The 24575-nt window shown below is 38.7% G+C and overlaps 1 protein-coding gene across 1 annotated transcript in view; it reads left to right on the top strand.

Moving 5' to 3' along the window:
- The first annotated feature begins 389 nt into the window (after window positions 1–389).
- LOC139728839 (calcium uniporter protein, mitochondrial-like) overlaps window positions 390–24575 on the top strand; it is a 70029-nt gene continuing 45843 nt past the window's right edge. Inside the window, exons 1-2 of the mRNA XM_071639775.1 lie at window positions 390–533; window positions 16038–16104. Coding sequence (XP_071495876.1) covers window positions 450–533; window positions 16038–16104 — 151 coding nt within the window. The 5' untranslated portion in view covers window positions 390–449. The remainder of the gene's footprint in view (window positions 534–16037; window positions 16105–24575) is intronic.

Raw genomic sequence — 24575 nt, 5'->3', positions numbered from 1 at the left:
CATGATAATGTGGTCGTAATGGGGAAACATATACCTCTGTCTCAAGGATGCAAAAAATACAGTCGACAATATTCAAATCTTACATTGATCCAGTCACTTATCCCATTGCAGAGCCCATGCATGCAGCAAAAACCTATATAACGTGTAACTTCATCCTAATTAACAAAACGAACTAACGGCAATATCTCGATACAAAGAACTCCGAGACGTGTGACGACCCGAAGCGGATTATTTTCTTCATTTACTTTCTCTTCAACGCTACCTTACTTTACGTACACCGTAACACACGGCAGGCTGGTACTGTTTCTCGCATCGTCGCAGCCTATCCTTGCTAGCCTACTCACACACGTACTATAGCTTGGCTTCGTACGTACGCGTGTGTGGGAGGGGAGTACCGCAGAACTGTTTGGTTACCGACTGTCCAGTTGCGATATATTCTTGTAATAAACATGGCATTTAGAAGCCTTTTCCGTCTACAGGCTTGCCAAATTCGAGGGACACTTCCATTTGGAAAAGGACCTGCAACGTACAGGGTATGTATGATTTGACGACGATCTAAACTCTAAGATATTTATGAAAAAATAGTAGGGTGTATTTCACGGTGACAGCCGTCTTCTTTGCGAGACCGCAGCTGCTGGAAGCGTCCAGAGGCGAAGCGCCCGTGAAAGGTACGCGGGAGCGAGCAAAAAGGTTCCCGTTGCGTTGTGAGAGGAGGGCGGGGACTTGAGGATGTTCAGGCCATCACTTGCCCGTCCTCGGCCTGCCTCCTCTCCCCTACTCGATGTTCTGGAAAGGTGTGTTGTGACATTCATAAAAAGCAGACAGAGCAGAGGTTAGGTCTACACGTAGTAAGTAGTAGTAGTAGAATCTAGAATTCTTTTCTTTTTTTGATAAGATAATTTAAATGACGATGTGACTTGTGAAGCGCCCATCCAGTTGGCGCTGCAAAACTGAAACTCTTTTAATTTTTATTGTCATTTTCCTGGGAGTGGGATAGAAATTTCTAGTTTCTCATCTTAGAATGTGGTTGCTGAGTAGCTATTTACTTAGCTGAAATAACAAAATTGCTTTTTCAACTTCTTTTAGACTTTGATTAGACCTACAGTCTGTGACTCAGTGTGAGCATCAACACTCCAACACTCAGAACAGTCTTTCTCAATTTTGTAACAAACCCAAGATGAGGCAAGAAGGCACTGTCGTCTTTCACACACAGTTACACACACTGTACACCAGTTGTACACATCTATCAGAAACCTAGTTCTAATGTTAGATCTACAAATGAATGGAAATATAGAAGATTGAAAATGTTTTGAATAAGAATAAGCATAATTTGAGCTTGAACCTTGTGTTCTACCTTGTTTGTTAATGACCCTGATGTAACATTAGAGTTTTCTATGACTATGTTGACTCTTTGACCGAAAGATCAGTCTGTATCTGGTCGTCGTGGATGTGTTCTGTGGAGACTGTGTCTGGCTTCATGGATCCTGAGGAGAGCCGATAACGTCCAAAAAAAAAAAGATGTTGAGATGGATCTTTCTGTTGAGTTGACCGTATGAGTCTATGTTTTCCAAAATAGACTTAAGTACCTGAATGTATTTTTCTACTTTGTATCTAGGTACCTAGTAGAACTAATTTTGTTTCTGCATTTACATTGTAAAAGAACCAACGTCTATTAATCCCATAGGCTCTGTGAATGGTGTGACACAACTTGATTCTACTGAGCTGTTTTGCTGTAATTATGCTTTTGAAACAGCCAAGTCCATTATTAGTTTGCAACTCGGCAAATTCACACCCAAAACACAAAAAGTTGATTTTTGCTCCTGGGTGGGCTTGAACCACCAACCTTTCGGTTAACAGTGGAATGTGCTAACCGATTGGACCACAGAAGCTGTATACTCTGCATACCATTTATTTATACTGCTATCGCATTATGAGACATAACATTGAGACTGTAGTAGTCATCATGATATTGATATGTGATATGACGGACATAATTTGTCAGTTGTTCAGATACAGCACTCTGCTGCCATCACTACAGTATTTGACATTGACCTTGTCATGTGAGCACAGAGAAAGTTGGTTAGCATTTGTTGTGCACCTACAATAAGTGGATTGAATGCAGAGTCCCAGCAACAGATTGTTTATAATCTGCTCTGTGCAGACTTAGCCTGGAGACACATGCTGGTGCACACAATTGTATACTGATCTGGAAAGTTAAAGAGTTTATGACATGTATCAAATACAATTGTTCAATATGTTAAATACATGGTCAATTACAGTTATATTTCACCATTTCAAATGTTCAACACACAGTACAATTGTACATGGAGCCCTACATACATCTGTGGATATGTACAGTGTACTTCATGTTGTCCTGGCTGTTACAAACTGTAGTTCACAAAACATGAACATGAAATTTTCCTTGATACATGTATTTCATGTCAGGTACTGATCAATACATGTTGGACAAAGTTGTACACAGTGAGAAATATGTCTGTTGTTCTGAAAGCAAAACCTAAAATAAATTTCATGACCAAAAAATTTTGTACATTCCCTTTGAATAGTTTGCTATGTGCATTTTGCTACTGAATATTGTAGAGGCTCATTCTTACAGTAGTGACTAGCTTACGGAGCACCAAGAATAATTCTCATCACTGAAAAGGGTGCTGTTGTAAAGGAGAAAAGATTGATTGTACACTCTGTATTGGTTTGAAGCAATTGATTTCACTTGGAGAGTGTAATAAGCTTTATCAGCAGTTCAGCCCTTTACTGGGTCTTTCCATGCAATCCCTTTCTATCAAAGGCAAGAGAGATGGACTGATACTTCAGTACGATCTCCTTTGTGACCTAGAAGTATCCCAATGCTACATGTACCCATTTGTTTGGCTTCCCTTTGCACTTTCCCTGTAGTCAGTCCTGCTTCCCGCCCCCTCATGTCATGCTGCGTTCAAGGCTTTTTATTCTCCTTATATGTGGCTGATCCGTATTATGTTTCAAGTGGTAACACTTAAAGCCCTAGTTACAAGTTTTGATAATAATAGGAATCATTTTGCTATAGAATGCATTCTGCTCTTTGAACTATGTCTAGAGCTACAGTCATTTACAATGTTACGGGAGTGGTATAATTAGTTTTTAAGGCTTTCTTGTACCGGTATTCTTTTTTTTTTTCTTTATTTTAATAATGTTTCTTTTTCAAGTAGAGGTTAACAACAAGTTTTCAATATCTGGTATTGATTAAATGTATCTTTTCCTTCCTGATGTTCTATTTTGCCAGAAAATTAATTTGCTATTCAAAACTCTGTTGCTGAAATCTAAAATTTTGTTGCATTCCCCCCCCCCCCCCCCCCCCCCCCCACAACAATCCCAAGGACTTTTGGTTCATATGTAGAGTTTATGACTGGTACTGCTTATTTGAAAACTGTGTTGTGCTTGCTGTTAAGTTTGAATTTGCAAAAATGAATACATATCATACTAGTGTTGTTTTTGGAAAAATTAATAGAATTCATTGGGCACATAGACCTGTGAACAGGAGTTGTTCATGTACAATGTAGGCTTACATGTACCTACAGTGCATTGATTGCATTGTGTGACTTGAACATGGTGAAAAACAATTGATTGAAAACCAAATAGAAGTAGAGTATTTTATACTTGTTACAGAAACTTTGGGCTCTGTTTTGGGCGTGTGTGGGTATTTGACAGACTTCTCCATAGGGTTTCTACCCTGTTCACTGTGAGGGAAGTGAAGAAAGATATCTCGTGTGAGTTTGGATGTTTTCACGCACAGGATCTCCATATTATGTTTTTTAACATGAGGGACAGAGAGTAGAATGCCTTGTACTAGAGGCATGACAGCAAGCGACATTGCTCTGCTCGGGTCACTGCGACTTGAACCCAGGCCATTTGATGGCAAGGTACAGATGTGCTACCAACCAAGCCAACTTGCCACCCATGCTTTATATACAGTATTGCAGAGTTTACATTTTTAATTCAATCCAAAGTTTGGCTGAGGGAGTTTGATCATGACCTATGGTTTCAACCTCTCTACACACTGCTCAGTCTCAGGCAGTATGTTTTTGTCCAATTATATATAGCACATACTTGCCAACATTTTGAAACCCTAAAGAGGTAGATTTTGCGTGGGAGCGAAGCGACCAAGCCCGAGCACGCTTGCGCGCGAGGGGGGGGGGGGGGGGGTTGTGGGAGGGGGACACGGTGTGGACTTTTTTTTGTTTTTCAATATCAAAATATGAGATTTGGTGCATGCTTTTTAACCTTTTAACCTGGCTGAATACGGCGTTTTTGAGGAACGAGTTCCTTGAAATTATTATTAGTATTCTGATTACTAGCTTATTTTAGGGAATCAACGCACAATGAAGGGAAAATATGACTCTCATTTCATTTTATGGTAGGTTTGCTACAAAATCGGTAGATCAGAAGAGAAAATCGGTAGCCGGTCAAAACCTCTAAAAAGCGGTAGAGTTGGCAAGTATGATAGCATGTTGCATTATCAGATTAATGATCAATGCATGTAGTGATCTATATTATGTGTATACAAATGCTTAGCTAGTGAAGAGAAAAATGAAAGACCATGAAGAATGCACTGCTATTAATTCCCTGTACAAATTATGGAATAAATATCGATAGAAATGGAAGGGGGGGGGGTGATGAAGATGGAGCAGCCGTCACAGTACCTAGTGCCTTGGCAACTTGTCAGTAATATCAGTTCCGTCTCGCCCTGTCACCCACGAGCTTGCAGCAGGAGGGTTGATGAATTGATTGATGCTGTTGGTTTTTTAATTTGAGCCCCCCATTGGGCACTCAACATTAATTAAATCCCTGGGGATGCATCTTGATGTCCTGCCCTTGGTTTCAGACGAGGATTGGCGGGCAGATGGCAAGGAGATAGCTGAGGAGAAGCGATTTTTCATTCGATAGTCTTCATTCTTTCACATCCTCCACTCTGTAGCCTGTCTCTCTATTGTAGTCCCTTGAAAAAGAAGTCATTTTATGCCTTGCATCACATGTAAGTGGTAAATGATGGTTATCTACTGGTGAATAAAAAATAAAAAAATTAAAAAGACTCGGATCACCTGACGGCATATTTTGCCAAAATGTATTGATTAGCTTTCTGTGGATTATTCTATTCAAATTCATAAACGTTATCATCTCCTTAAACTGGATGAATAAGAATAGCTTACATCAGCTACCATGTCAAATTTCATTTGAATATATTGGATGGCACTGAATGGTGTCGCAAATATTGAACAGGGGAAGGGAACATACTAGCATTGCAGAAGACAAAGATGAATATACTTTCTTGCCCAAATGGGGACAATATTTTGAAGTTTCCATGATATTACAGAGGACACCCCTATGGAGTCATTATTTAAAGGTCAAGCAATTGACCTTTCTGTCGGAATTTAAAGCGATCAGTTGTTCATCATGTAGCGATCATGAACTTACTAGCCTTAACTTAGATGCCCTGATCTGTACTGTATGTACTTGGGCTTGCATTGCTGAAATCAGGTACATGGTATGTGTAATGTAGTGCAAATAACTTTTACGGAGTGTCTGATGCAGTCTTGAGAATGCACAAAATAGGTTAAGTATGCTCTACCACAGTGTCAGTGTAAGGTTGAACATGGTTTGAAATGGCGCTTGACGTACTAACACTCTAAACTGGACTCTTCTACTTCTGTGTGACTGTACACTGAAGCTTCCACGAACCGAGCCAAGCTGCATTACATAACCTTTTCTTATCCTATTCTGACGTCTATGGATACCGTTGATATAAGTGATCATCGCAGGATAAGCAGGACATGTATTATTGCCAGGATAAAATATAGGAGAAGCAAGCACCATGCAAGTCTGGAGATGGACTCGTTAGTCATGGGTCAATGTTCAGTTCCTGTTTATCCGTCTGCTTGTACAGTGTACACTTCTCGGCGAAGGATAGTATTTCAAAGTAGAATGAATCTTAAATACTACAATGAAGTATATTTTTCCCCTATGACAAATCAGTATGTATGATATTCCAGGATTAAAGGAAAAAAAAATTGAGAAAAACTTTTTCAAAGGAAGCTTAGTCTCCTTCCATCTTACTGTACTCTGAAACATGCCATGCTCCTTCGTGACAAAATTGTTGTTGTCGGTTTTTTTTTTTTTTTTGAGCAGTACTGTCATACATTGGTCAATATTGTGGAAGAAAAATATATTGTGTACTTGTAACATGGAATGCAACCAGATCATGCGAATGGAGTACTATGGGACATTGTGTTCATTTATCAAGGTCAATCAAAAGTCAGAACTACAGGGTTTTGAGAGAGCATGTACATATCACAATTAAAAGAGCTCCAGATGTCATTACTGGCAACTGATATGGTATTTTTCTGCGCATTTTTAAATTGCTTGTGGCTATTGATGCTGCAGCAGTCACAAAAAGTAATGGAAAGTTTGAATGGTTCATTGCCAAACTAAGATGATGGTGATGATAACGATCGTGATAGTGATTATGATTTTTATTATCGTCATTACAATATTCATGTGTTATTGTCATCATTAGCAGTAATTATGCTGATAATGATGACGATGATGATAATGATGATTGTGGATATTATCATTGCTGCCACTTTATTTTAATAACAGTTCAGTACACAACCTATTTGATTTCTGTGACGATAATGAGACATGTAGGTGAAGGTCGATCTCGGCTCTGTGGTGTATGACTGGGGGTTATAATAAATACCCTGACTGTGACTTGAATTAGCTGAACATGACTGAAATGTAATGGTTGCAACAGGTATTCAAATTTAATCACTGCTCTCAGCTAAGTGAAATTGTGCCCCACCACTGACAACCCTTTATTGCCCAGATCTAAGTGCTCTCTGTCTGTCTGTCTGTCTCTCTCTGTTTAAAGAGATAAGAAAGATAAAAGCGCTGTGCTCTTATCTGTTAGGAATTAAATTACATTCAGTCTGTGAGATCAATAATTGAATTGTATGTAATAATTGAATGTAATGGAAACATAATGGTTACAGGTATTCAAATTGAATCAATGCTCTAAGCTATTACTTGTGCCCCACTGCTGACAACTCTTAATTGCACAGATCTTTAAAAAAAAAAAAGTGCTCTCTGTCTGTCTGTATGTCTGTCTGTCTGTCTCTCATGATGCGACTGGATGATTGAATAATAATAGAAATTATGCAGTGGTTACAGGTATTCAAATTGAATCACTGCTCTCAGCTAAGTGAAATTGCACCCCACTACTAACAACTCTATATTGCACATACATCTATGCACTCCTCACCCCCCCCCCCCCCCCAAAAAAAAGATAATAAAGATGAAAACCACTGTACGTGCTCTTGTCTGTTAAGAATCAAATTACATTCGGTCTATAAGATCAAACACCTGCTCACCCCAGAAAACATCAAGCCACATGAGCACTGGGCTCCTATTGAGCTGAGGGAGGCCTCCATGTTCCCTATGATTTAACCCGCTGAGGACGGGCTGATTTTGTTACAACACGCATTTCCCATAGACCCCTGCCCAAGTATACTCGGGACTCGTCCTCAACGGGTTATTAGTACTATAGTACTGGTATGCAGTGTTGCTTGAGAATACGGATGAAAATTGAAGTGAAATCAGGTAGAAAGAAGTTGCGGGGGAGGGGGTAGGATATGACTGTATTGTTCCCATTCTCCATATTTGCAAACACTTCCTCATCTCATCAAATTTAATCTGCCTTTATGCCTTTGTGTGATCTGAACAGTACATTGTACATGACAAATCTTGGCCAAACTACACCATGTGAAGTGTATGAAACAGCAAGTTGCATGTTGGTATAGAGTGAACCATTATTGAGTTCCCTTAATTTTCCTGGAATATTGTGGTCACTAGTTTTTTACATGTATATGGTAGGATGTTTTGTGATACAACTGACCTACATACATGTATGTATGCATCAAATGTGATAACTTGAGCAGTTTTTAAATCACTGCTCCCAATGGTAAACAGGACCTTTAATACTTTCCATGAGTAGGTCTAGAGTTTGACACAGTATGAAACCTCTAGGGTGGTAGAGGGTTAAGTCTGTTGGTTAATTACATGTATACAATACTCAATTGTACCTAATCTACTGCATGTTAAAAAAGCTTGTAGCACTTGTGTTTTAAAGTGTACCAATACCAAAGTATTATGCTTGCTATGATGTACAGTTGATAGAATAAAAAAAGGCCTCCTTGAGACATGCCCTCTGCAAAGTATTAGCATTTTTTTGTCACTCCAATTTTTTTTTTTTTTTTTTTTTTTTGGGGGGGGGGGGGGTTAAAAGTAAAATTTAAAGAATGTGAGTGGCCCTGAAAAGGGCCTACCCATGATTTGGTAGGCCCTTTTCAGGGCCACTCACATACTCCAGAAAGAATAGGTGGTGCACTGTGAAGCCTTCTACCACCCAACGTTCTACCACCACGGAAGCCTTCAAAGATTTCATAAATTTTAAAGAGTAAACAATATAAAAAATAACTTGAAATAGACTAGTTGATCACCCGACTCTTTTAATCTAACGATCACACTATCAATGTTTTTTTCCGAATATGCCTTGAACCATAGTGATATGCAATGCGTGCATGCGATCAGCTGACTGATCGACCCGGAATCTCGATATTGTTTGTGAAAATGTATGCATGTAGCTAGAATGTGCACACATCAGTACTGGCTCTTCCGGAGCAGAACCTAAACCCGCAGAGCACAAGTGCCAAATTGTTATAGAGATATGAGCTGACTTATTGAAATATGTAGGCCTATACTTTCAGGGGCTATTGCAGGTGACTTATTGCTGTTTTTGTGTGTGTGTGTGTGTGTGTGTGTGTGTGTGTGTGTGTCTAGCTGTACACAAATTTGATTTCCAGGGAATTAGTACACTGTAATTCATACTACAGCATGCAAGTTGGTTCAATACCGATATGACATTTGCTCCAATTGGGCTGCTTCTGTTTCTAGTCTGCCTCAACTTATTGTCATCAATTATTCTGTAAGGTGTGGACAGACGTAACCCAGTTGCCATAATGTCTCTGTAGCTGTACAAGACATTGTATGCTCTGCAATCAGATATCGCCCTATTGTATACAATTCAACCACTGGTGAGTACTAGTACGCTTTCTAATAGAAATCACTGACCTTTGAGATGAATAACCCACATATTTCTTGGCCTTATACACAGCGACCATCACAAGCCATGAGTTGACTCTGTAATGCTCTAATTTGTCATAGCAACGGTAATATCACAAGAGAGAGCTACCCTTTCATTTTCTTTTTCTTTCACTCTCTATCTCTCTGTGTTTATGTGTTTGTTTGTTTGTTTTGAAAGAGAATTTGAGCTGACAGGGATGGTGCATTAGACAAATGTTGAGCGTACTGTTTACGCGCTGCATTAGCTCTGCTGTGAAATCAGGTAATGTAACATGGGACCAAACCTGATACTTTCAGGGCAAAGGGTGTGATGCGACATTTAATTACTGCTGTCATTCATATGTGTGTGTATGTATGTGTGTGTGTGTGTTTGCATAAGTGTTTCTTCTATGATGAATTACAGAAAATGTCTGCACCCTGTTCACTAGCTGTCATGGATAGATAGGAATACACCTGTGTGTGTGCGTTTGTGTGTGTGTATGTGTGTCTGTGTGTATGTGGGAGGAAAGAAAATATCAAAGGAAATCAGTGATTTGTGTCACTGCTGGGCAGTTGTGAATAGAAAGACTCGTGTGTCATTTATTTCTTACATATTGTAGATTAAAACATTCATGGTTTATTTGCTCGCATTTGCTCAGTGGAGCATATGTCTGAGACTTCAAATGGCATTTCGCAACAAAGACTGTCATTTTGTATACTACATATCAATAGTAATTATCCATCCATGTTTATCTGCACACGCACACGCACACGCACACACACACACACATGCATACACACAGATACATGAATTGTGGCTATATTGCATGATAAGTTTCTGTACAATTTTATCACATCGATAGTACCATGTCAGATCTTCAGAATCAGAGCATTCTGCACAGTTCATTGAATTTAAGATTCTCGCACACATGTACAGCTCTGTATTTGATAAACCAAATTTTGATTTTTATAGGTAACTCCTAAAACTGTCATACCTTAGAAATTCACACTGTAAAACATAGTTTGAACTCTCAGTTTACACAAGATTTAGTTTGTAATGCTACAAGTGAAGGAAAGGAAAAATGTATGGGTTTCATCTGCTCTCCTAATAGTAATCTTAAAGTAGTTCTTTTTTATGATGCCGCAATATCTAGCAAGAACTGCTGTGGTATAGATTAGACAGATATCACATCGGGAGAAATGTAGAGATTTTTTAACCAGGAGCCAGAGTTGAATCATTTCGACATCATGTCCATAAAATGTCACATTATCGATTTATCTACAGTGTATTCTGATGCTTCCAGAAAGGGAACCTGACATGTCACAATAAAGACTAAAAATTAGTGTTTTCTGAAATCAATTTTTATGAAATCTAATGCAAACTGGACCAAACAATGGGATGAAATTGGAATTCTCTGGCAGTTAATCTTCTAGGGCTGTGTTTGAGCACTCAAAAATGAGCCATACCATACCATACCATGCCAGATAGGGAGCGTTTGAGCACTCTGTTTAGATAGCATACCACACAAGATATTTATGGACTGGGGTAAGGGGGGTCATACGTTTTTTGGCAAAGAGAATCACATTTTTGCATTATGATGTAGTGTGTTACTCACACTCTTTTCATGTCAACAACTTCTGCTACGGTGCACCTTCTGACCTGTTTGCGTTCAAGCACTCTCTGGCTCAGAATGGTATGGTATACTTTTGTACCACTTCTATGAAAGGTCCACTTTTGGCACGGTACGGTGTGGTGCGCCTGGGAGTATTACAGCGCTCCTCTGGCACGGGTACGGTATGGTACACTTATAGACAGCACTCAACCACACCCTAATATAGTATCTACAGTACCAAAGATATTGCATGTGCTTCTTTTTTGCTGCTCGTCATGATATATACACAAAATAAGTGTCCTGTGATATCAATTATTTGTGCAATGCAAACTGGACTGAACAATACATGCAAATGGGAATTCTCAGGCAGTTGATTGTCTGTGTATGTCTTTTTCTGCGTCTGTGTATGTCTTTTTCTGCTGCTTGTTAATTCAGAAAACTACAGTACATGACGTACTGTCAATCAAAGAGTGGTTCTCCAAGTGAAACCAACATACAGCATTTTACCTTTACAATGTACACTGCATTGTAAAACCAATCAAAAATTTCAATTCTTGGTGAGAATCATGCAGTGTCACTTCCCTTGTTTTGCTGGCTTTCAATTTGTGGTGATTTTGCACATAAAATAAGACCGAAGACACTTTGCGATAGGCTCTACGTACTACTGCATGACTATCAATATATTAATTATGACAAGTATGGCACTGAGGCGGTGTCGGAGCTCGATAGCGCATGACATGTGCAATGCGCACTTCAAGTAATTGATTGATTGGATACCGGCTGGCTCGGCTGTCGGTGTTCATCATTCCATTACCGGTGGCAGCGGCGGTGGAAGCGTCGTCTGTGAGAGATGTCGGCATATATACAAGAAATCAATACTTGCTACTTGCACAACTATTAGGGAAGGATGCAGAAAAGTGAGGTTTGCTTTTATATTCAGGCAGCTGTGTAGAAATGAGAAAGAAAGAAGTGAAATGAGCTCCGTGTTTCTAGTTGTGTTGCTGTATCTCTCTGTGTAGGGCTAGTGTGGTTTAATAGCTCACAGGAAGTGCAGCAAATGTGTCAACAAACATTTGTTTGTTGTGTAGACTGTAGTATTCTTGCTGTGAGTGACATGTCGAGGGAATTATTAATCTGCAGGTTTATACTGTGATGAACATGTGCCTTGAATTTGAAAATGGGAAATGGAGACCCTTACAGGTCTTCCGTTTGGAAATTTACTAAAAGCAGGCTTTCTTAAAAGAATGAATGTGCCAGTGATTCTTGCATGTTTTATGCATTCTATATATATATATAGTAATTGTGTGTAACCCATGAACAACTTTGATTATAAAGTGGATGATATTCATAGTAAATGTACAGAGGAAGATGTTTGTGGAGAGGTTTTACATTGTTTAAGATGATTTTATTTGGTGTAAGAGTCCCCTTCCCGGCTCTTGTGTTTGTAGGTTTATGAGAGCATATCGTCTTCAACCAAATATTGCACCCAGACTCCAACTCTCTCTAGAGTCTGCTGACCATAAGAGCAAGATTTATTGTAGAAGCAGACAATAGTCATAGATAGAGTAGCCACAATGTAGCCCCATCCAACTCTGGCATGTGGGGTAGGAAGAAATGGAGCACCAATTGTTCACCTGTATTGGATGAGATGATTTGTTTTTACATTCATCGATTTTAACCTTCCTATCACAACAATTAGAACTTCAGGCAAGAGAGTTATTTAATTCACAACATGGTCGTGCAATTTGGAAGAAAAGTAACATTTGCACACAAGATTCAGTGTGAAAAGAAAAGCAAAACAGTATTCCATGTAGGAAAGTTTTAAAAAGATGAAGATGAAAACCCAACAAGTAGGTCATTGATGTGTATTTTATCTGTAACTACCAAGTCTAAAATAGGGGTCAAGAATTGTAACTAGAAAACTAAATTTGAAATATGTCAGTCTGCAGTCTGCATGTATAGATACTTGTAAAGTGATGGATTTCCCTGTGTAAAATGTGGAAATGTAAATTTTGAATAGAAATATGAACTAAAAAGATCACTCTGAGCTGACTACAGGTATGGTGCACATTACTTGTCTTTTTACTGCATTTAGTTGTTATCAAGATGAGCTCTGGAGGAAGAAAGAGTGTCTAAAACAAACTAAATTTAGCTTTATCAAATACTCTAACTACAATTTAGCCCTCCTCCAGACACAGTACTGTACATCATACATTATGTACCAGCAATTTCTAACGATGGTGCTGAGGAGATCTTTATGAATTATGTAACCAAAATCTGAAGTAACAATCATCAAAAGATGCTGGCTGGCTAGTGAGCAGACATATGATATGCAATAAAATGAAATAGGTGTGATTTCTTTCTTTTTTGTGTGTGTGTTGTGCCAATGGTGCATGGAGTTTGGAAGAATTAGGTCGAGAGGGTTTCAGATCATGTTTTGCCTGGGACCGTCGGCGTCATACTGAATAAAATTGTGTTAGCTTGCTTTGGGTCTAACATGTGATGGGATGATCGTGGTAGGCTCATTGCGAACAATGCACATTGCTTGCCCAAAAGTCTGAGCTGCCTCTTGCATTCTTGCACCAAGTGAAAATGTCAAAGGTATTCTTAGCACCATAATTTTGTGTTTGGCCTCTGGGAAACCGACCACCGGCGAGAATGATATGATGAACTCTCATTCTCTCATCTTGAGATTTAACCACTCAAAAAAATCAATACTCGCTCATCTCGAGAGGAAGCACTTGATAGCATGCACGAAGGACAAGAAGCAAAAGCAAATATAAGTGAATTAATTGCAATTATGACAATCCCAAAAGACGTGATTACTATGCCCCTTTTAGAAATAGTTTCATTATCATGTAGCTCGTCCCACATACCTACTGTATATCTTTGTTGGTAGTTTTGCAATGTCTACGGTTTGCAGCAACTATTTACAGTCTTTGTGAGATTTTTGTGATTCCGCGTAAGTCTGCAGGATTTACTCTGCGCCATTAACCATGTAGATGGAATAAGTGCCATTATCTTTCAAAATGTCACTTTCTTCCTGAAATTGCTTTCCCTCATAAATCATCTTTATCCAAAACAGTTTATCTACTTTGGAAGACAGATGCAACTGCTACAGTTGTTCACTTTTCAGTTCCATCATATTCCTTCTCCCACAGCAATACCGCTACAATAAGCCTGAATCATACAAATTGTACATTATCCATGACTGATATTATGGATGATCAATACACTCATAAAATTACGACAGAAATCTAACCATTTTCATGCACGCAGTTGTTATATTTGCTATCAGATTCTGTAATTGTTGGAATTTCAGAGTGCATGCTCCACGAGTCTTAATTTTGCGGAGAACCTGACAACTTTCTATGTCACAAGTGCTGTTCTTGGGGTTGATACTTGTAAAATGCACTCATCTATGTCTATCATTGTTACTTCAACCTATTTTCCCTTGTCTCCTCTCCAGCATACATGGAAACCAATGTAATTTGTTGAAAAGGATTTAGATTCATCTATATCAATTACCTCATATTTGATTTTAGGCATGTAGTGATCTAGCTGACGTTTTATTATGGTTTTTGCCGAGAACATTATTTGTATTGTTGCGGAAGTTGAACAGGTGTGTTCTAGTGGCGGCTGAAGTGATCCAAAGTGTGCTCAGGAAGTATTGCTTGTTAGTCGTATGAGTACCAGATGGCCTGGTGGTTAATGAACGTAATCCCAGAGATCTAACCACATGGAGTATGGCCTGTATGACTGACAAGCTAGGGAAACATGGCATGCTTCTATCCTAGCTGTTTTATAAAAGTGTAGTTCCTACGACAACTCATGCTCATAAGAAAGGGGGGGGGGGGGGTAAAGAAGAGTTCCAAGAGGGTTTTTTTTTTTCCTTAATAATGAAATTAACAATAGTAAAGAGAGTAAAACAGGTGAATTATGCAAAAGAAAATATAAAAGATTGAAAACTATGCCTATTACAGGGCTCAACACTACCCTTGTTGTCTGGTAGTCATACGGGCCACTAAAATCTTTAAATCTGAAATTCTGGTGGCCTGAGAAAGATATGAAGTGACCTGGAATTAAAGGAAAAGAAGCAATCCATTTTGAATGTAATTTGCCTGACTGGGCCACCAAAAGATAAATTTGTAGACCCGACACCAAGTTTCAGTGGCCTCAGGCCACTGGGCCACCATGAATGTTGAGCCCTACCTATTAAGAATATTGAGTGCCTGCCAGACATTTGACAGAGGGTAAACAAGTCACATTGATTGAGATATATTTTCTTTCTTAAAAGTACAAGAGATATATAACTAGCATTTTGAGTGTAGCTATGTTACATAAATGTGGTTTCAGTCATTGAAATCGTACACCAGGAAATACCTTGACCTCCGAGCCCTTTATACATGTGTAGTTACCAACCAGGAACCACTGCAAATTCGTGTGGCTTTTCATTTATACAGTGCACTCCCGTTATAATGAACACGGTTATTACGAAATTCCGGTTATAATGAAGTAAAAATTCAGGCCGCAACATTATCTGTTGTATGCATTTCCATTGTTTAATTGTTCAGTTATTGCAAAATTTCAATGTAACGAAAGAAAACTGACAGTCCCTAGGACTTCATTATAATGGGAGTCCACTGCAATTTGCTGTTAAAACTAGACATCTCATATATTTATGTGTTAATGACCTGAACTCTTCAAAATCAGGAAGTGAATGATAAAGTTTCGATGAACTTCCTGCTATTTCTTGACTGTGTGTTTTCTTCCTATTCTTTTGTTTTTTTTCCTCTGTATACTGTATATATGCCAAATACTCAGCGAGTCTAATTTCCATTTTGTTGTTATTTTTTTTGTTTTGGTTATTTGGACTTCCAGACAATTTTGCAACTGGAGTACAGTAATGTACTGAGAAATGCATGTGTGCATGTTGCATTTATGTCGGGATCAGAGTTGGTGTTTTTTGTGTACAGTTGTTATATTCATGAATAGCTCCCAACAGATGAAATTTGTGAAAAATAAAACTATGCAAAATATGTGGCATCACAGTAAACTTTTTGCTGGATGCATTGATTGCCTACATGTAGGTAAACAGAGAGTATGACATTCCCTGAATTATGTTCAAAATGTCACATTTACGATAGTCCTTTTGTGTGTTATTGACAGTAAATCTAAATGTTGACCTCGAGTGATAAATCCAGTCTTGCATTAATAGTTCATTGTCTACGTATATGTGCCTCTTCTGTGTCTTTCTAGGAATCCTGTGTCATATGTCCAGCATGGAGACAGAGCATAGCGGCCTTTTCATCTGGCAGCGGACAAGGTCAGTACATTGCGTTCTAAATGCAATACTGTAAAAGTGGATATTTTTGCGCGACTAATTTTTTGCGCAACTAATTTTTTGCGCTTGGCCGGGTAAGAAGAGTTTAGTGTGTTGTTAATTCCGCGGAATCAAGACAGCACGCAGAGGAACAAACGGCTAGCAAAACTATTCGTGTGCTTTTATTTTCGCGATAGTTTCTGGTTGCGCGAGATGCGCGAAAATTTCAACACTGCAAAAATTTCCACTTTTACAGTAAGCCCACTTCTAGACCCGTGTAGATTCAGCGTCTCACTATAAAGTGTCTGTAAAACTTGCAAGATATTCTCAGTTTGTGTATATTGTACTTGACTTTAAAACTGTCATTATATCAATGCTTAAAATGATGAGGATTTTATTCCACATGTTAGTTCCAGTACACGAAAGATGAAAAAAAAATAAATTTCCAGTGTGTTAACGCATCTTCTCCAGGGTTGTTTGTCCAAAACCCTGAAAAAGGTGTGTGACACATGAAAAATTTTGCGCAGTCATGAAAAGTTCTTGGATGCTAATAATCCACTGTAGTCTCTTCTTTTCATCTAGCTCATTATAAACACACACACACACACACACACACACACCTATGAACACTGGTAGTGCTGTATTTAAAAACAAAACAAAACATGCTCTCTGATTAACTTGATTGGCACCATATGACATTCATAACGTCCTTAATGCGTGCGCGCTATGAACCTTGGATTCCTTTGCAGGTAATCAATGTTATAGCCTTGGATGTATAGCGCAATTCTCTTTCACTGAGACAGGAGGCTCAGATCAAAAACCTCACATGTAGTTAGATTGAATCGTGTGTCAAGTGCATCAGAGATCATTGCCTTGTGTGTTTGATATGCTTTTTTTCTTTCCTTGTTAAGTTTTCTTACATTGCAAGCTAAGGCCGTATGGTATTGATATCATAACTTCTGTTGTTGCTATTATCATTATGATTATTTCCACTAAATATACAGAGATTATGTACACTTTGCAACTGATTGACAAATTGCCCTACATCAACATAAATAAGCACTGAATTGATCAGTGTTTTAGTAGTAGCCATGATAAAGATAAAAAATCATGGGCGTACATACTCATGAATTTGAATAATTACGCAGTACCCGCTGCATGCTATAAGGATTAGAACCAACACTTGCTGTCGGGTGAAAGCTCGGTGGTCTAGTGGAGATGATGCCTGTCCGGTGATCAGGAGGTCGTAGGTTCGAATCCTGCTGGAGTATGTACGCCCATGATTTTGGAATGTCATTTTATGGGGGGGGGGGGGGGGGAGTGAGTTTAGGAATGAGGCTGTGATCATTATGGTTTCCCATGAATGAAATCCAAAGACATTCTTATTGGTAGAATGACTCACCATTTCATGCCATAATGAGCTCATGTGCATAGAGATCGTAAAAATAGCTTTGTACATGAATGATCTGCTAGCTCAAAGTTGAATTTTACCTCAAAGAGAATGCTGTTTTGAGTGCAAAGAGAGTCAATCAGAACTGTCGATGGGGTGAGAAATCTGATCCAAATGGGACAAATTAGGAAGCTCATAATACTGGTTGAACGAGTTTTTCATCACTGTCGGGACACTGAGATGGTCGTGTGACCGTGACATCTTCATGTACGTCCTCATTCAACGAGTTCATTGTCGTTTGGCTCCTTCATTTCTCACGATCCAACGTTCCACCATCCTTGGCAGCGATTTTGTGCTGGTAGTTTGTGATTTTTAAGGCAACATCCACGTCACGTTCGAGTGGATTTTGATGATGAAAGAAAAAAACTCAAGCAAACAGAGCGGTGAAACGAACGAATAGCGTGATTTTTTCGTTATTACTGTTCCATTCTTTTACTTACTTTCATATACATTTTACATGTGAGTATAATGAGTTTTGTAATTCATAATACTTACTTTCTCACTGCGCCTTAAACACATTAGTCATGTGGATGGAATTGGTGCATTGTAAGTACCCTGTTTTATTATTATTAAAGATACCTCAAAGGTGGACTAAGCGTGAGAAAATTTCAGAATTTTAGATTTTCATGTGGTATTTTTACGGATAAGTTTTATTGGTCGTAGCCACACAAAGAAATTTGACAAGGTAATGTATGGCATCGTGGCCTTAAAAGATTTCCCTAGAGGATTACATCCTTATGACATAAATTGGAGAGGAAGAAATGGCGTTAATTCTTCACTTGAGATTACTGGACTTTCAATGATCAAGCACTTGTGATGCTATGAAGTTGAGGAGAGCTATATCTGCTTAATGACTGACAAAAGTTTTGTAAAAAGAAGTGATTTTGTTATGCCTTTTTGCACATGCCTACATGCACGGGAGAGTCTTTATCCAAGTCAATGTTGACATGCAGTGGACTTATACTTTAACAGGGATGGGCTACATAATGTCAGCGGAGTCATTTTACTTTTCGAGGGGCTCCCGTGCAGCGATGACAAACGGGGTAAGGGGCCTCTCACTTTCATGGCCAATGGCAACCAGCAACACAAATCCCACACTTTACCTGTGCATGCGTGTCGCATACGTCCACGACGTGAGTCAGGGAGAGTGCACTGGGCTTACGTTGCACACTGCAAACACCCTCCCATATGCTCTCCTGGTCGATCACATTTCCAAGCTTCGTGTCGGAAGGAGTTGTTAACGCGTGGTCGCCGTCTTGGAGTTGGAGCACGAAGATGACGCAAGACCGGCTGCGCATCTGCCACGAGACAGTGCATGTGCTCGTGATTTCCATCACGTTTCTCTGCTCGTACTGGAATAAGGGCATTTTCATGTTTTGCGTTTTTATGATCTATTCTTCCACAGTGCAAAAACACTTCACAGCCTTTGTCCATTACATATTAGCAGCAACTTCTATTATCGGCCAACTTTGCTTCAACTGAACTTATATTGAACATGAGCTCCTTCCTAACTCCCTAAAGTTGAAGAAAATTCTTCTACCACATTACACAAAAACCATGTCTTTAATGATATCATGCCATTTTGAATATGACAATAAAGTCAAAGCCCATTTCCCATCCCAGTAAATTAAACTTTGAACGCAGAATTGACTAGATCATGACAACAATGTTCCAAACAAATAACACTATTTTCTATATGAAAAAGGTCAAAGTATTCGATGGGAAACAGGCCAGGTAGTGTATGTGACAACTTAACAGATATTTCATTTTATATCTCTTTTTTTTTTGTGAACCCAGTTATTGTATCCTAGAGGTGAAGCTGTTTGCTTTAAAACTCTTCATATTGTATCAAATGTCTCCGCTGTTTCTTGCTCACAATTACATGAATAGATTAAGCTGAAGATTAAACTAATTTTTTATTATTGATTTCCACGTTACTATGGGATGAGGATACAAGACACACCAATCCACAAAGTAATTTTACATATCCCCAGGCATACACAGGGGAAAACAGATCACAATATATACCAGGTAATATTCTGTGTATTTTTTTCTTCCTTCTAGGAAACAGTAGATTACAATCTTCTGGTATTTCTCAGTGAAGTACTCAGAGCTGTCCGGGTGCTCAAATTCCCTTGTAGGTAGAAAGACAATCCAGTTCCCAATTTACATGTTGTGGTGATGGGTATCAGAGAGATATTTATGCCGTATGGTTGAAACTTGTCCCAATGGCTGCAATGCATCAAATTTAGCACTGCAAAAGGTCCATATCAAAGTGTCATTGTGCTTCCCTGAACATAATTCAAATGGCATTGTAGTGTACTCTGTTGGACATACATGTACATATGTACTGTATACGCCGAATATTTCGCGAGGTTTTTATTTTCGCAAATTTCGCGAGTCAGGTGCTATTTGTGAAATTAAAGACACGCGAAAACATTGACTCTGATCCTGATGTTCAATTCAATTCAATTTAATTCAAAATGATGTTATTTCCATATAAAGTAATACAAAGTAATATACATAATGCTAATACATGAGTACATGATATTTAAAGGAACTTTTAATCACGTAAGTTTCAACAAAACATGAATACAATCATTATAATGATATCAACTCTGGTTTTGATAAATAAACAAGTAAGCAATGCAATTTTAATTTATTACTCTACATGGAAAAGAGGAATTCACAAGAAAAGCATAGCTTGTAAAATTTGTAAATTGCTCTAGAATTATTTCTATCCACTACACTAAATGTTAATGCGAGATATGCGTGTGTACTATTTTTTCTGTTCTGTTCAGGACTCCACTATCGCGAATTTTAACCACTCGCGAAATTGTTGGGAATTCCCGATTCGCGAAAATTTAGACTTGCAAAATATGTGGCATATACAGTATTCATCTGCTGAACTTATCTGCACCATTATTCGTAAAAATCTAGCAACATACTAAAATCAATAATCCTATTTTGGTGTGTACATGTATGTACTGATATGTTTATAAAAATGTACTAGCAATTGTCTATTTAACTTATCCGCATATTCTTTGAAATTTTGTCATTATGCAGTGCATGAAAATGAACTCATTTGCTTGTGTGTTATATGAAAATAGAACATAGTTGAAAATGCACATCTAGAGAAAGCTCACACATCCCTTCCCTGAAAATAAGCAAGAACAATTTGACCGCTGCGTTCAGTCCACTTTCAAGTCGATACTTCCACTTCTCATGCAGTATCTGTATCTGCCGTCAACTGAAGTTAAGATTTATGTCAGTGAGTTTATTTCTATCCATCACACCAAATGACAATATTGGGCATATACTAAGTAGAATTTATGCCCAGAATACGACATTTTAGCATAGTTTTTTTTTAAAATGCCATTTGAACTTTCCAAGAACTTTGACCTCTCAACCCGTCATTCCAGGTGGGGGTAGACATATTTCTATCCTTTTTATAATTTTTTTTCTTAACATACCAGTAGGCATTCCTGTCTGAAGTTATGGCTGAAATAAGGACATTGCTAAACAGGGTGCAGTGACCTTTGACCTTGACATTTGACCCATCATCACTTTTGTGTTGATGTTGATTGTCAATATATTTACTAGTGTCTAGCAACTTAAATCATCGCAGTATGTTATGAAAGACTGGAAATGGTTCTATTTACACAAGTACGTACAAGTATGTAAGTAGAGTGACCTCTGACCTTGACCTTTGAGCTTTCATCACCATCATTTCACTGAAACTTATTGATTTTTACCCTTCCTGCTAAATCATATGACTAATTAACATTCATAGATAGTCACAGCTGAAAAATAACAGTGTAGCAAAAGTCAGTGACCTTGACCTTGGGGAATTTTTTTTTTAAAATTCAGTTTTATTGCATTTACACATTTGTATGTCGCAAACCATATTTGTGTCAGGTTCTAAGGAAACCAACTGAGTAATATTTCTTGAACTGCAGTAGGGCCTACTTAACAAGATATCACTGATGAATGTACAGCGAACAGACAACCTGAAAACATAACGTCCCCACCACCCTTTGAAGTGGAAGCTTTAAAAAAACATATCTAGATGTAGATGTGGAAACTTGTAAGAGTTAATACTTTTCACCTTTTTTCAGTTGTTCAATTCGACCTCTCCAGAGTAAGTGAGTTTGGGAAAAGATGAAGAAAAATGTGAGTTTTAATCTAAACAAATACACTTGATAACATTATGAAACTCGAGCATAGTTATCCATAGACTACCAACCCGTAGAATAAGGCTAATATGACATATGTTGTTTGTTTAGAACAGGGAGGTGGAAGAGAGATATTCCACCTCCCTAGTTAGAAGTAGTCACCTTCCAATGCGTTCAAAAAAATAAAAGTGAACGATCCAACACCTCAGCCCAGTTGAGATTAGAAATCCTTGATGTGGCGCTGTAAAAAATGTCATGCCTGGGAAGATCCATTCAGACCCATTCTGGGCTCAATGCGTGGGAAATGACCCGAGCTGATTGTGTGGGTTTTCCAATTTAGATGCTCCAATATGAACACAAATGGGACATCTCTCTGTGGGATATAGTGATTGCCTCATCATAAACAGTGATAATGAGATTTATTATGCAGCGAGTGTGGAAGGTGTAACCATATTGGGGTTTAATGGTAAGCATTAGGAAGTACATAATGTACATGGTGTAGACCCAGCATGTTTGAAAGCTCATTCATTTATGCTTTATTATACAAATCTCTGAATGTATGCATTAATACATGTAGGTATCATTAGCCCAATATATATATGTGGATTGAGTGAAAGCAGCAATATTATTGTAGTAGAACAACATATGTGAACGTTGTAGGAAAATGGGACAATCGATTCAAAAGTTATTAAAGGGGATGGCTAGTAACCGATCAGTGGGAATCAGTGGGAATGCTGAGGGATGATTGTTCCAGTCCTTATGGGATTCATTTAAGAGTACATTATATATCTACTGTTGTGTGAAAATTATTTGCTTCAGAACGGTCTCATATTCAAGTAAGGTGCAGATTAATGCCCCGTCACTGACCAGGCACGCTACTGAAACCTGGAAACATTAAACTGCACATTACTTGAACAGAGACTCCAACCCATAGCACCTTCTGATCTGGAGATTCTCCCGCCTGAAACCCCTAGCAAACGGGAGACTCCAAGTTTATGTGTGCCAAGTGCGAACTTCCTCGGGTTATAGATGCTCTCTGGTGCTATCTAAGGCTTATTTTTGCAACATACGATAGCAATAAGTAAGAAATCCTTTACAACGGGAGACATTGAGCCAGGGCGGGAGAAATTAAATCTCAAACGGGAGAACGGGAGATTTTGCAAAAATGGGTTTTCGGCGGGAGATCTCCCGTCGAAAACGGGAGAGTTGGAGTCTCTGCTTGAATATGAGACCATTCTGAAGCAAATAATTTTCACACAACAATAGATACACTCTTAAATGAATCCCACAAGGATTGGAACAATCATCCCTCAGTATTTCCACTGAGTCCCACTTATCAGCTACTAGCCATCCCCTTTAAGCTTTAAAGTTTCGGTGCTGTCATCGCTGGATAAGGAGACTATTACACTTCATGACATTGTTATGGACAACAAAGAAAATATAAGGAGAATTCCGTTATATTTCATTTTTCATAAAATACACATTACATCGACTTGTTATTGTCTCGTTTTAAAAGGTAGTGATACTCCCCATGCTTTCTGAAAGAGGTAAGTCAAGTGCTGCTCCATCCTATACTATAATACTCGAAGTTGTTGTTGTTGTCGCGGCCTTATGTATTTCCTGTTTTATTTCGGCGTTGCTGGTTTCTCTATCTCCTCCCGAGCCGTCGGCTCCGGGCAGTTGCGACCGGTGCCGTCGGCCGCAGGAGAGTATCCTACATCGAATGGCGTGGGTTTCGTCCCCTCTCCGCCTCCGTGTCGACGTCGAGGACGAAAAAGAAAAATTAATTAGCTACATGCATAATGCATTTTTGTGCGTGACGAAAGAGCCGAGCGTTTCAATATTCACGGAACCTGCGCTGGCCTCCTGCTTTCTCGATCTTCCATCTTTTAGCTTGCAGAGACACTGGAGGATACTAAAGATGATGGTGCAGCGAAATCTCTGACATCTTCCGGCGGACGCGCACGCACACACACAATGTACCTCGCAGAACTCTATACACACTCTACGCTGTGTGTATATAGTTCTGTGATGTACCTTTGCCTCCGCCTGTTACGTGTACTGAATGTATTGACGATGGTTTCACGAATCTGTGTGTGCGTGACATGGACTACAAGGGCATTTACGTACAGTTCGCCATTATTGGCGTCCCCAAATGAAAACAACGAACGTTGGTTATGTAATTGTATTTTGCACAACTGCAGAATACTATATGCAGCTCAGGTACGTCATTTAGTTTGCTCGCCGTTTGCTCTCAAGTCCGGTGTCATTGTACGCAGACTGTTTAGGACGCGGCTAAATATATTTGCCGATCGTACCCTTACATATCAGATTACACGCGCAGCTGTGTCCATTCGTTTACTGCAGAGCTGCTGTAATCATACATATTCATAAGATGAGCGGACGTAGAGGAAAACCTCGCTTTGCCGACCGCCTATGTGGTTCTATGGTCTATCAAACCAAGTTTTGGTGACAAAAAAAGAGGGAGCAAATGAAGACGAATGCAGTGATGTATATATTCTTCTTTCTTCCATACCATGGGAAAAATATTAAAGAAAAAAAATACGAGGTCGTGAGAACCTACTCCCACGGGTGCCTATTAAACCTGATGACTATGATCTCCCCCTCCCCAAATAATAACAATGATGATAATTATAATAATAATAATAATAATAATAATAATGATAAGGATAATGATAATAATGATATAATAATAACAATAATAGGAGCAATAATTGTAGGCCTAATATTAATTATGATAATGTACAATCTGAAGCAGATGTAGTTCTATATTGATATGATATATCAAGCCAAGTTTTGGTGATTAAAAACAACAAGGAGGGAGCAAA

The sequence above is a fragment of the Diadema antillarum genome, unplaced genomic scaffold (genome assembly GCF_040938485.1).
Source record: "Diadema antillarum isolate AM-2024a unplaced genomic scaffold, OU_Dant_1.0 seq00000203_RagTag, whole genome shotgun sequence".
In the NCBI taxonomy this organism is placed as follows: domain Eukaryota; kingdom Metazoa; phylum Echinodermata; class Echinoidea; order Diadematoida; family Diadematidae; genus Diadema; species Diadema antillarum.
The sequence above is the reverse complement of the archived record's forward strand: the minus strand, read 5'-3'. Positions and strand labels throughout refer to the sequence as shown.